The sequence below is a fragment of the Corythoichthys intestinalis genome, chromosome 6 (genome assembly GCF_030265065.1).
Source record: "Corythoichthys intestinalis isolate RoL2023-P3 chromosome 6, ASM3026506v1, whole genome shotgun sequence".
Lineage (NCBI taxonomy): Eukaryota > Metazoa > Chordata > Actinopteri > Syngnathiformes > Syngnathidae > Corythoichthys > Corythoichthys intestinalis.
In genome coordinates, this window is record NC_080400.1 from 24,132,353 (window position 1) to 24,146,967 (window position 14,615).

General features: G+C 40.3%; 1 protein-coding gene across 1 annotated transcript; it reads left to right on the forward strand.

Moving 5' to 3' along the window:
- The first annotated feature begins 11,190 nt into the window (after positions 1-11,190).
- On the forward strand, positions 11,191-12,636 carry LOC130917286 (histone H2A, sperm-like). The gene is made up of 2 exons (XM_057838534.1): positions 11,191-11,313; positions 12,169-12,636. Exon 2 carries the CDS (start codon positions 12,189-12,191, stop codon positions 12,603-12,605), a length of 417 nt encoding a protein of 138 aa, XP_057694517.1. The 5' UTR covers positions 11,191-11,313; positions 12,169-12,188; the 3' UTR covers positions 12,606-12,636.
- The last annotated feature ends 1,979 nt before the right edge of the window (positions 12,637-14,615 follow it).

Sequence of the window (14,615 nt, forward strand, 5' to 3'; positions counted from 1 at the left end):
GTGCTATACAAGGAAACATTGTAAATGTAATGATGGGCTATCCCTGTACCTGTTTTTATCTGAAAGCTATGACATGGCGAAAATGGAGTGTTGGAGTCCCACTCTTACTATCTGTGTCTGAAATGTAAATGAGAAAACATCTCTAGAGTTTGCCTTTTTTTAGTAATGTTTCTACTCTGGTATACATCCCTGTTCAACTTCTTGAACCCTTTTTACCCCATAAATGAAGTATTATTTGGCGCGAAACAACAATTTTTATGTGTCATACAAAACATACGATCCAGCTTGCGGAAATCATGTCATAACATCCTGAGTGACGGCTCGGGAATTCCTCCCATCAAAAGAGTAGAGACGTTCGGAGAAAAGTCCAGCTGTGATAGCGAGTAATTCAGGGTGTTTATTAGCGAGCGGGGTGGCTCAGCTTGTCATGTTATGAAAAGAGCGGGGTCTGGGAAATAACAATTCCTGAAACATAAACCAGAATCCAGTTTATTTTTTTATATACATGGCGACCCACCTCTGCGGGTGGGGTCCACTTGGGAAGAGACCCATGCCAGGACTGCCTGCCACTTCCTTTACAGGGCTGTTCTCAAGGAAGCTGGAGAGCTGGAAGAGGGGAAACTCCCTCAAACACATCATAGACATGTGAGAATTCATATTTGAAAATGTGAGTGTACTGAGCAAGATTATAGTATGATGTGTGTATACTGTCCATTAACTCACTGACTGCCATTCATAGTGATAGACGAACCAGATCTGCTTTAGAAAGGAACTGTTTTTACATCGACCACACAGTAACATTGGCATATTATGACTTGAACTGAAACTAAGCTTTAGAGCACCTCGTCGTCCACCATGGCTGCGCACACATTACAGGGAGAATGCCTGATGGACGAGTGCTCAGAGATAAATTCCAGAGTTGCGTAGGAACCGTCCTCATTCACTTTGCATGATTTCCGATGGGAGACATTTTTTGAAATTAGAAGTCAATCAACAGTATTTTATTCCACTTTTCAAGTTCCACTCAAATGGATAAAAGGCAAAAAAGAGAAGCGAAGAGGAAGGGGAGAAAAACAGATGGTTTGGAGGCACAGTAGTGGTGTACAGGTGGGATGGAAGGCTGGATGATGGAAAATCTCTTTGTCCTTCATCTTTCTAATGATGTGATGATGGTCAAACCCTACATGCTCAGTGCCAAATCCAATCCCTGCTTTTTACGCCTCCCGAGGTCCAACTAGTGTTGAAAACGGGTTACGGACATATGGAAGCCATCACATCCGGATAAAAGTTTGACCAGGAAGTAAACTTCAAATGGGAAAACCTATCAAGTTTTCTTCTATTCTTGACTCATCCACCATCCAGAATTTCCAGAAATAGTAAGAATGGGAAGCAGTACTTCCGGAAATAGAGACCTTTTTTTTTGTATGACTTAACCATGGCCGGGAAGAAAGCAACTCCTAAGAATGCATTAAATGTTCTCAATTTACAGTTTGATCTGGATATGTCTGAAATAAAAAGCAGATTGGAAGAAAGTGACACTGATCCCTGCTGTTTTAGTGCTTCCTTCATCTGCATTCCGTGTGATTATAAATGATATTTGCTTGTAATTACTCAAAGCTGTTGTCGCCTTAATCGTCTACTTATCAAGTGCAAATCGCCAGATCTACCTGAGACTTTTTCCTACTTTGGTGCTGCAGATTGTGATTAAACAATTATCGAAGAAGAAAGAAAAAACAGTTGTTTTCAGTTTTTCTGCATCACTCTTAAGTATTTTATCCCCGCAGCTTACCTACTAAGTACAGTGGTACCTCGATATACGATCGCTTCGACACATGATCTTTTCGACATCCGACGTAAATATGGACTCGCCATTTGTTTCTACATCCGACGACATGCTCTAAATACGACAATTTATGACAGCGCCGCAGTTACTTTGTTTTCCCATAAGACTGACGCACACCGGATTTTCTTGTGAGAGAAATCAACATGGGTTCCAAGAGTGTTAGTGCAGATGGTGAAAAAAAAGGGGTAAGATGACACTTAGCAGTAAAATGAAGATGGAAATGATAGAAAAATATGAGAGTGGTGTGCGCGTCGGTGAACTGGCTCGACAATACGGCTGTAAAATGTCTACGATCTTGACGGTACTCCTCCGACCTCCGTTCAACAGTCTTTATAACCTAAGTAAAGCTACCATCTAGCCGTCTGTTTTTTCAATGACGTTTATTTGGCGCGCTGATCAACAAAAACCGTTGGACACACCAACACCGTTCTTACACCAAAACGACCAGAACTCTGGAGCGATGCAGGCTGTCTTTTATTTGACGCCCCCATAAAAAACATCCAAAATGTGGGTTTTTGGAGGAAAGAGTAGCATTTCAAAAGGCTACTTGCCCTACAGTTATTGTTCAAATCACATCTTTTACACATGAAATGCCAGGCTATGGTTTTTCATGTCCCGCCAAAATGCGCCAAAAAGTTTCCACTTCATTTCCAATGAGCAAAATTTCCCATTCATTTCAATGGCCCAATTTGTCATTGGCAGGAAATGACCTGTGATCTTTAGAAGTGACCTGTTATCAACCGGAAACACCTTGAAATGTCACCAAATCAACAAAAATTGACCCCAAAATGCCTCCAAAATCATCAGGAAGTGACCCAATATCTACAGGAAGTGACCCCAAAATGCCTTAAAATCAACAGGAAGTAACCTGATACACCAACCATTCAGCGAAGCTACTATCGCATTTTATCCAGAAATCACTTTTTTGAGTAACATTTGGTATACAGGTTTGACCGCCATGACCCAAAATTTGATGTCCACATAATTTGACACTGTGACTCCATTTTACAGTGGTACCTCGACATACGAACGCTTCAACACGCAATCTTTTCGACATCTGACGTAAAATTTGACTCGCCATCTGTTTCTACATCCGACGACATGCTCAAAATATGACAATTTATGACAGCGCTGCAGTTACTTTGTATTCCCGCAAGACTGACGCACACCGGATTTTCTTGTGAGAGAAATCAACATGGGTTCCAAGAATGTTAGTGCAGGTGGCAAAAAAAGGAAAAATGTGAGGCTTTACATGGAAATGATACAAAAATATGAGCATGGTGTGCGCGTCGGTGAACTCGCTCGACAATACAGCTGTAAAATGTCTACGATCTTGACGGTCCTCCTCCGACCTCTGTTCACCAGTCTTTATAAGCTAAGCTAAACCATCAGTCCGGGAACTGACTTAACAATACCACCGTAGAATATCTAGAATCTCGACGGTCCTCCTATGACCTCCGTTCGCCAGTCTTTATGAATTAAGGTTACTATCATTAATGTGGTAACATCACCAAAAAGGCCCCAGCTTCATCAGGTTTTTAATCATTTATTACAGAACTTGTGCAACAAAACATACCTATTGTCCGCCACAGCTGGACAAAGTGAAAGTAATAACTCCTCCCTCCCTTACTCTGTCAAGTCAGCCACGCGGTGCGTTCAGGTACACCACGCAAAACACATACGCCACATTAAAACCCCATTAATTACATTGTTAAGGGTATTATTATTATTTCTATTATTATATTATCATTATTCATAATTTATTTGTTTTGCTCTGTATAATTGCTGTTTCCAGTAGTACCAGCAGCATTTATTAAGAATTTAGTGTAGGTTTTCAGGCTGTGGAACAAATTAATAGGATTATAATGTACTTTTATGGGAAAATCCTGCTCGACATACGACCATTTCGACTTATAAACAAGGTCCTGGAACAAATTTACTTCATATGTAGAGTTACCACTGTATATTTATACTAAATGCTAACCAACTTGCCATATCCTTTGTGAAAGCATAGTGTTAGAGCAGTGTTTCTTAACCTTTTTTTTCTTTAACCTGTATTGTTCAGCTGCTTAGACACAGACGATTTTTATATACTCCCATAAATTATTGTGTTTGTTCTTTTTGTTATATTTATTAGGAAAAAGCAGAAGACAGGAAGGGGTTTGGGGGGGACAGAGAGTAAGGAAGCAGACAAAAGAGGAAAAGAAGAAACGACAACAAAAAAACACATCATTAAACCCAAGAACATAGTGCTATCGTAGTCTAATTATATTTACCTGTGGACACCAAGTGGGTAGGGTTGGTATTTAACCTTGGATGGTTCGGAATGATATAATAAAGCATTTTTCGTTTTCAAATTCATAAACAATACATGTAAGCTTGTGAGCTAATATCTCGTCAAATTCCCGTTCAAAGGTTTTATCATTTTGACAGCATGTTTTATAAACAGGTCAAAATTTGAGAAAATGCTGCCTCTAGGTCTGTTATACTTCATACAAAGTGCAAGTCAACCTTTCACTGAGCAAACCAGTTTCTCGTCCCATCAGATCAAGAACTCGCAATTAAATGAAATGGAATAAGCCTTCGAATTGGGGGCAAACCTGTCTAAAACCTGATCTAAAACGCCAGTTTGCATGAAATTAGAGAACTACAGCGAAAATAGGGCTCTGCATTTCTTAACGTTCGCTCGAACCTTGGGGTCGATCAAACCCAAGTCAAAATCCATTGTGTTAGATAAACATTGCAATCATGGCTGTTTCTGACATGTTTCATTGTCCTATATAATGTGGGAATAATTGTCATATGCAGTTACACCCACTTCCTCTTTTTACATCCAACCCATCAAATGTAAAATAAGGCACATGCAAAATACTATGACACATCGTTTGTATGAGTACATTTACATGTCCTGAGACCAATAAAAACCCTTGGAATCCTTTCATGATTCCTTTGTAGCGATTCAGATTAATAGGGCGGATTCCGATTGACTCATTCGCTACCATTGTTGGCGATAGACATCCAATACATTTGAATTGGGAGGGGCAAATGGATTCACTGATTCACTGCTGGCCTCCCAATTCAAATGCATTGAACGTCTTCTACTGACAAACTCATTTAAAGAACTTAAATTTAGTTTTTAAAAGCCACATAATTGGCCGTCTATAAACGTAGATGACGCTGAAAGAGTTAATGTGGCAATGGTGACGCCTGATGGTGGATATAGAAACACCGATTTGTGTTGTTATGATATTTTAATCAATTATGTGGCCATTGGTTGATGATCAATCACTCAAATGAATATTAACTCTTTCTTTCGATGGCCAACATGCACCCTCCAAGCATGTTTGATGACAGTGTGAGTTTTAGACTATGTTCACAATGATGCCCGAATTGGATTTTTAGTTAATTCTATTTTTTTCCCCTATGGCTAAGTAAACAAGGTCCCGTCAATAGTGTTGTGCATGAACGCGTTCATTGAACAATTGTTCATTGAACACGTTCATATTTTGGGCCAATGTGAATTGAACGTATCACATTTCTGTCTCATTAATGTTTCTGTGAACGCATTCATTGCTACTTGGTGTTTTATCCATCAATGACTGCCGAGCTAAAATTGACAGTTAGCTTTATTATGTTTTTATTTTACACCCTCATCACTCTACAGCGCTCTGTTTTAACAGATTAAATAAAGCCTGTGTGAAAGACAAGTTAGCCACGCATCGAACGTACTCATAGTTAACGGGGCCGGATGTATGGGGGGGCCGGGGTGGGCACGGCCCACCCAGACGCGAGTCGTGCCCACCCAATCAAAATGTCAGGAATATCTATTGTAGCGTCGCGCTGGATATAGAGAACGCACGGAGGGTTGGTCTCACCTACTTTTTTATTGCAGGATTAACGGTTACTGTTGGCCGCAACCACGCCGAACAAGCAATCACCAAAACAAGCTGTTTTTCCAACCTCGTTTGTTGTCTCGCAGTCGGACATCCAGGCATTAATGACGTCACCAGCCACAACAAAGCGTTGCCATGTTGAAATGGGGGCAAAACACGAGTCACAAGCAGTGCTCTGTCGTGCATTGTCGTACAAACGCGTTGAACTTTTGTCTTATTTGCGGTCTTTTTTTCCGTCGGAATGACTCAAAGTTGCCATGTTGTAACACAAGGAAGAGTTCGGAGCCGCATTTGAAGTTCTTCATTCTTCCTCGTGAGAAGGACAAGCAAATGGCTGAAAGCAATCAATAGAGGAACAGTAAAAGAAGACAGTTCCGTGGACAATTCTCGCCAGTGGGAACCTAAATCCAGGCACATTTACGTTTGCAGCAGACATTTTATTGCTGGTGAGTAAACTTTAATCGATTTTTTGTGCCCCAATTAGCTGCTAGGATTCAATAGACTAGGCAGTGGTTATTATTACCGTAACCGACAACTCGTTATTTTTCTTTTGCCGTGAACTGCTCTGATTGGTCAGTCGGTATATTATTGGCCTGGTGGGAATTGGTTATTTTGCCGTGACGTGTTCACGGCTAAATAACGCTTGGAGGCGAATTACCGGTTACGGCAGAAATAATCACTCCGTATATACTCCCAGTTTTCTTAGTTCCACACAATACATATTCCAAGTAATTGATAAAGGTCAACTTACTGGGTGACTTTATGGACTTTATGAGGTAGTTGTAGATGTTTCCGAACTCCACTGCAGGCAATTCCTTTGGATTGTTTATGCAGCTATCAGCTGCGACTTTGTATGGGCAGATTTGCAGGCCAATACACGCTAATTTTAAGTTGTATCGCCTTCTCACGTCTGTCGGCAGTGACTCGAGATAATAATAAGTCATGTTTAAGACGTTTTTATGAAAAAAAGACGCAAAATACAGCTGAAATATATGAATTTCAGACGTTTGTCCACGGATGTTTACCTGTGCGTGCCCCAATCTCAAAATGGCGACACGTTGCTATGCGAGATGACGTCATCGTGACATCACGCTGACTGCGAGAATAAGTAGATAGATGAATGAAAAAAATTAATTAATAAATACATAAATAAATAAACCCCCAAAAAATTAATGCAGCCTCAACGGGACACAGGCCAGTGTCCTACTTGCGCCGGTCCCAAGCCCGGAGAAATGCAGCGGGTAAAAAAAAGCCTGCATTGGGGGTGCCCCCTCAAGATTTCTTAGTGCCCACTCTGGTGGGTAAACCTAGATCCGGGCCTGATAGTTAATAGAAACCTAGCCCTCCACAGGGCTAACGTTACATTAGCATGGTACAGTAACGTAAATTTTATTTATTAGCGCTATGTTAACTTAATTTTACCTTGTCCCGAGTATCGATCCTCCGCTGTCGGAGTAAACGCCTTCGGTGTAGCATAAGCTAGGCGGGCAGGTCGTGCGGGGGCGGTCATCCGTCTCAGGGTCCAGCCGGGCGTGCAGAAACGTCGGCGGGGCCGGGCGATGGTAGTGTTATGCAAGCGCTGTCATACAGTGAATACATGAAACAGTGTTCGCCTTGGTCTCCAGCTTGAAAGACTCCCACACTTTTGACATTTTCTGCTTTTTCTTGGTGCCTTTCTCTTCGCTTTTGTAGGCTTCTTCGTTGTTACCTCTATATTCATGCGTGGTTGGAATCAAATATATCGGCCTTCTTCCTCTATGCACGTAACGTCAGCTCGTTGTGCCGCATTAAAAGTAGACCAGGCAAAACGTCATTCTTAGAGCTGGCAAAATTAGATTATTCCTCGAAGCGGAGAAAATGCCTCGATCAATTTTTAAAATCGAGTTACTCGAATTATTCGAGTAATTGTTTCAGCTCTAGAAGTCAATATACAATATATTTTTTAATTGAGAAAAGCATTTTTTTCCCAAGACAACAAGGATATTAAATTTTATAGTTACAATTTTGACATAATGGAGGAAATATTTACATCAATTTTGGCTTGGAAAGCTAAACTTTTTTTTTTTTTTTCCAAAAAAAAACCAGCTTAGAGACCTTGTCGCAATTCCGGCGACTTAGTAGCCACGTTTCATATGTGTTTTGTTCTGTAAACACCAAAACATTAACCATTCAAAGCATCCTCATCAGCCCCATCGCATTACAAGTCAATAAAGCCGAGAAAAGACTACAAGTAGCAACACAATCCTCGTAAAAGCCATCGCTTACAGATTTATCACTCCTGGGAGGAAACACGAAAGAAGCCCTAAGTGTCCACCTTGTGACACATGCAGACAGAGAACAAATGTTTTTGGCGTATGTGACGTTTCTTCTTGGGACTTTGGCATCTGCTTTTGCCTTCAGTCTCGAGTTGGACCATACGATGGGATCTCTCAACAGTTCGTGTCCGCTTTCCTAGTCGTCTCACCTCGTCAGTCAGCAGCCACCAAGTCCAGTGTTACTAGCTACTGTTGCTAATAAACACAATGGGCCTTGCTTTAATAATTTTTTCTAAATAGTTGTTATGGAGGACCTGTCAAAAACAACTGCCTTGTCAGATCGACGACAACTTTCAGTATTTGCACATACAATGGCTTACTTGATATCTTATTGAGAAATAAAATATCTATCAATAAATAACAAATTGTTGGGAAACCAAAAAATTTTGCCTTCGTATTTTTCAGCAGCGGCAATATGGTGCTGTTCAGATAGTTTTTTTAGCACTCGATACTGATTCCCATACACAGCAGTGCAGCATCGACTCTTCCCAAAACGGTCAGACATGTCGGTAAATGGCATCTCGCATAATTTTTCAGGACCCGCCGATACCGATGCCAGCATTTTTATGCTGTATCATGCCATATGAATATATATTTTTTATCATTAAAAGTGGTATTACACAGTACAGTCTTGCCTTGATATACAACTTTAATTTGTTCTGTGACAATCTACAATTTGTGCTTCATAAATTTTTTTTTTTTTTTTTTAAACACCATTATATTCTGTTTCCGGCTGCCATACAACATGCCTATCTATAATTTTGTAGCAGGGAATCCTCATGTCTCAAAAATGTCTAAGTCGGGTCATTCACATCTCAAAACTACCGTATTGGCCTGAATATAAGACGGCCCTGATTATAAGACGACCCCCTCTTTTTCAAGACTCAAGTTTGAAAAAAGACTTTTTGAACACCAAATCAATTTTTATACAAAAAATAATTACAGTACATCCGAAACAAATGATTAAAACAATATATTTGAGAGAAAAAGCATGTTATTTTGTCTCATTCAAATCTTAATATCTGAACATTTAAATATGTAAACTAAAGTGCAATCACATTTGTGAATGAATGGCTTCTGGTTTTTGAAATGTAAATAAACCAGTCACTTCTGATAAAACAACAAAATTGCAATAACTGCATTAACCATCAAAGTGAAGTCTTGAAACAAATCTGAATAAGGAATAACATTGCAATAAAATAATGCAAACTGGTTAAACTAAAAAGAGTAACTGAGGTCTGTCATGACCAGTGTTGGGAGTAACGGCGTTATTTGTTCAGTAACGGGGTAATCTAACTAATTACTTTTTCCGCCGTTACAACGCCATTACCATTACTGACGGTCAAAAGCGGTGCGTTACTTACTCTGAATAAATTGAAGAAACTACCAGCCGTGTCGAGTCGACTCTCTGCTCTGTTGATTTGTCATCCAAGACTTGGGGTGCGTTCAGGTTCGAGAATAGCGCACGTACTTCTGACTCCAAGCTGTTTGTCCCTGCTCATTCAATTAAACAATGCTTTCCAAAGTTTGGTAACGTTTCTGTGTTTGCTACACCTGATGCTAGCCTCGTTCCCATCTCCCACTGTCAGCCAGCAATAATTCTGCTTCCATCTTGAGGACGGCAGATGCTTTGAAGGTGACATGAATTGTCGGGAAACGAGCCTACCTGAATGCGGCCCCTCGAGAGATGCGATGGAAGTGATTGTGATTGGCTGAGGGTTAGAGTCATGTGTCGTGGTAAGCCAATCAGAGCCGGTGATTTCACAGCAAACCGGAACAGCGCGCGTGGCAAACATACACACGCAAAACAGATGCACAGGGTCGGGATGGCAGAGCATTCAAAAGAAAAATTGTCCTTTAAGAGGTGGAGATATAGACACTATTTCAAGTTTGTCGAAGTTAAAGGAACGAACCTGCATGTAATGTGTAATTTATGTCCTGGGGCAAAGCTTTTGTCGACATCTGTGGTAAGCAATTCAAATCTGCTGAAGCACCTAACAAGTTAACTACCTGTCTGTTCTTTTCTATTCCACTGACTCGAATACTTCTCAGAAAATTTCAAATTCTTTGACATACAACAAGTTCTTTTTAAAGTAACGGAAATAGTTACTTTCCCTGGTAACTAGTTACTTTTACTATAGAGTAATTCAGTTACTAACTCAGTTACTTTTTGGAAGAAGTAGTGAGTAATGTAACTAATTACTTTTTTAAAGTAACATGCCCAACACTGGTCATGACAGAACATCGCATGCTTCAATGATATCTGGCGCCATCTAGCGTTGTGAATGGGGAGAGTAGCTGAGCTTTGTCATGACAGAACATCACTTCAATGATATCCAGCGCCATCTAGCGTCGTGAATGGGCATAATGTCTAGACCACAAATATAAGATGACCCCCTCTTTTTCAGTGTTATTTCAATGCAAAAAACACTGTCTTATATTCGGGCCAATACGGTATATTACAGTCCTAATAGTGTACGCATTTATACATACATGATTGAGACCCTTTTATAGTTTTGCTTACAAAAAACATGATAATAATTCATTTTGAGAGGACAAGAACATTGGAAGACCCCAAAGAAAAATAGAAGACAGTTTCCAAGACTGATCCTTTCTTCCTTGTATCCAATCCAGCCAAGGACGCCCCACTGAGGAAGGTCCCCGCTTAATTTGTCTTCTGGCTACTCTGTGATTGGCCCTTTGCCATGTTTTTAAATTAATACTCCAAGTCCAAATGTCTCTCTGTGTTCTCAGTGTCTCATTGTCGCGCTCGATGGGCGGAGGGCAAAGCTGGCTACCTTCAGAATTGGCAACGAGAGACACATATTGTTGCACGGCAACAGGAGGAAGGAATAAGCTGAACTTGACAATGAGTTTGTTGCGGTGAAAAAATATATAACAGGACTGTAGATTTTTTTAAATTCATTTTTTTATAATTACTTAACGCAGTGGCAGCCAATGACAGCGATAGATGTCTAATCCATTTTGATCATAATCCAGTCAATACATATTGGACATCCATCACTATCAATAGCAGTGAATTAATTCATGCAAAAAAAAATAAAACAAGTGTTAAAAGTACCAACTTGCGGATCTTTTTAAAGTGATTAGAAGCTGTCTGGAGCACTGACTAATTGCACACAGGTTTGACAATTAGGGAGCACTAGGTGTCATCAATCATCAGGTGACTGTTGCAGTCAAATAAAAGTAGCCTGCTGACACCCATTGTTAAACTTGGGTCTTGTTTTTAACTGCAGACAAGGTATGCAAATGATTTTGTTGGGTTGCATTTGTGGGAAAATGTTTGTTACAAACAATGGGTAGTGGCTGTTAGTGTGGCACCAAAGCAATTCGTTTTTTTGGGCTACTGATCCCAACACGTGGCTAGGTTAACTGTTAGCGTGAATACCGTACCGGTACCATGTTTGTTTGTTTGTTTGTTTTTGTTTTTATGCTAAATTACTTAATTAAAAAATTTAGTTTTATTCATTGTCTGCCATTAACGGCTGTAGACGTCCAATTGAATTTGAAGTGGAGGGTGGCAGCGAATCATTCGATGTCTATTAGAGCTATACCAATTGGAATTCCCAGCAGAAGATGATTTGAAATGTATTGACTTGTGAAGGGTGACAAGCACTCCTTTTTACAGCAGCATGTGTAGCTGGCAGCCATCTTGGATAGGGCGACCAGCGGTTGGAAACTTAAATCTAAGCGTACATGTAGTGCAACATCAGCATGCCATTTCTTCGTATTCCTTGGTGCACTATCTGTACCGATACGATGTTATTGGAGGAAATGCTAGTTTTATCACTTGTCATTTTGTTGTTGGGCATTTTTTTAAAGGAACAGATCAATAACCTAAAACCATCCCAAACTTATGAATTTGTGAGTATTAAATTAGGCTTCTCAGTGATATGTTAAGACTTGCCTCAGTGAACATCTGATCAATTTGGAGGCGTTCTTGTTAAAATGTGAGACTGTTTAGTTGTCCAACTGAACCAGGTAAAGTATTGGTTGATTTAGTCAATGGCACTGAAAAAATTTCATTCCCAATTGATGAGCAGTGCATGTTCATTGTTTGCTAATGCCGTATTTTTCAACTCTGCCATTTTGACAGAAGCACGAGAACTCTCAAACATGTCTGGTCGTAAAAAGAAAGCTGAACCCCAACCCAAATCTGGAGTATCCAAATCTGTGCGGGCCGGAATCTCCTTCCCTGTTGCCCGCATCCAAAGGCTTATTAGGAAGGGCAACTACTGCAACCGTGTGGGCACTGGTGCGGCTGTCTACCTCGGCGCCGTCTTGGAGTACTTGTGCGCTGAAATTTTGGAGCTGGCAGGCAACGCCAGCCGTGACAATAAGAAGCGGCGCATCTCTGGTCGGCATATCCTACTGGCGGTAAAGAACGATGAAGAGTTAAACGAGCTTCTGGCCGGTGTTACAATTTCAGAAGGTGGTGTGATCCCAAATATCCATGCTGCACTCATTCCAAAAAAGACCTTGAAGCCTAAAGATGGTGACGTTGCCACCGATGTTCAGTCTCAAGATTACTGATTTTATATTGTTAAATAAAGTGTTAAATTTTTTTCTGGAGTGTCATTTGATGTGCTGTACACTAGATGAACGTGTTGGGTCATTAATGGTGCAGAATTCTACTTCATGCAGTACTTCACAAACAGTGGGGCGCATGTAACCTCTGAGCATACTTTTTTGCCGTATTAGAATGGTGTCATTGCAAATTCACTCGGTGGGTGGCAGTGGCGCTCATTTTCAGGGTGCCAAAGAGCACTGAAGCTGTGAAGAGCTAAGACGAGGAAAAATGACAAAGCATATGTAGCTTTGGTCTTTCCTTGTCCGTCACTGTATTAAAAGCTAGTCTGTTTACTGTCTTATTGTTTGCAGAAGACAAATAGAGATGTCACTTTGACATTTGACCCCAATAACCTTGATAAGTCTCTAGATTTAACTACCCAGCTAAAACGTTCCAAATATTGCCAGCAATCCTCGCACTATATAAGCGTTAAATCACTAAATCAGCGAGCACAGTTGGCATAAAATGTGGCAGACCAAGTTGCGCTGCAAAATAACCCCACACCATGGCAAAGGCGCCAATACTGCCTGCAGCAAAAAACTTGTCCAATGAGTCGTTTTCTATTTTCGGTCAAATTGTTTGGCATATTGTCCTTATGAGTTAATGTTGCAAACAATTTGAATTTTTCAATATTAAATGGTCAAAAAGGTACCTTGTATTTTTTGTTTGTGACCTTTTAATTCCAAGTGATGTGCTTTTTGTCACAAAAGAGTTATACTTTATTGTAAGTTCATCATCTGTTCTGCTACTATTGGATCTCAGCGCCGCATTTGACACGGTTGATCACAACATACTACTCAGCAGATTGGAACAGTGGGTAGGGCTTACTGACACTATTCTTCAGTGGTTCACATCCTATTTACATGATAGAGATTTCTTTGTGTCAATTGGAAACTATCAGTCAGAACGAACCAAATTCACGTGTGGAGTCCCTCAAGGGTCAATTCTTGGACCACTCTTATTTAACATCTATATGCTTCCGTTAGCTCAGATAATGGAACAGTATGATATCTCCTATCACGCCTATGCAGATGACACACAACTGTACATTTCTGTGTCCCCACATGATTATAGTCCCTTAGTCTCCCTGAGTAAATGCATTCGTCAAATCAATGAATGGATGTGCCAGAATTTTCTCCAGTTAAATGTAGAGAAGACTGAGGTGATCATTTTTGGGCCAAAAAAGGAAAGGTCAAAGATAAGCAGCCAACTTAGCACAATGTCACTAACAGCTACAAATCAAGTCAGAAACCTTGGCGTAATTATTGACTCAGACCTAAAATTTGATAGCCATCTAAAGTCCGTCACTAAATCCGCTTATTACCACCTAAAAAATATAACCAGAATTAAGGGGCTTCTGACTCAACAAGACATGGAAAAACTTATGCATGCATTCATTTTCAGCAGATTGGACTACTGCAACGGTATATTTACAGGTCTTGATAAAAAATCAGTCAGGAAGCTGCAGCTAGTACAGAATGCTGCAGCCAGAGTCCTCACAAATACAAGGAAGCTGGACCACATTACACCGGTTTTGAAATCGCTACACTGGCTTCCAGTGAGTCAAAGGATAGACTATAAAATACTACTGCTCGTCTACAAAACACTTAATGGCCTTGGACCAAAATACATGCTTGACTTGTTAGATTCCTATGAGACATCTAGACCCCTAAGGTCGTCTGGAACGGGTCTTCTGCATGTTCCAAGAACAAGAACCAAGAGGGGTGAGGCAGCATTTAGTTATTATGCTCCTCACCTCTGGAACAAGTTACCCGAACGTCTGAAGTATGCTCAAACTGTTAGCTCCTTTAAATCAGGGCTAAAAACGCTTTTGTTTGGCACTGCATATCCATAAATGTCTATATATTTCAACCTACCTGCCTTCTATTCCTATTGTGCTTATCTCCATTGCTGATTTCAATGATTATTAGTAGTAGTAGTTTTTGCTTTATTTTTATTTTTGTTTTATTTTT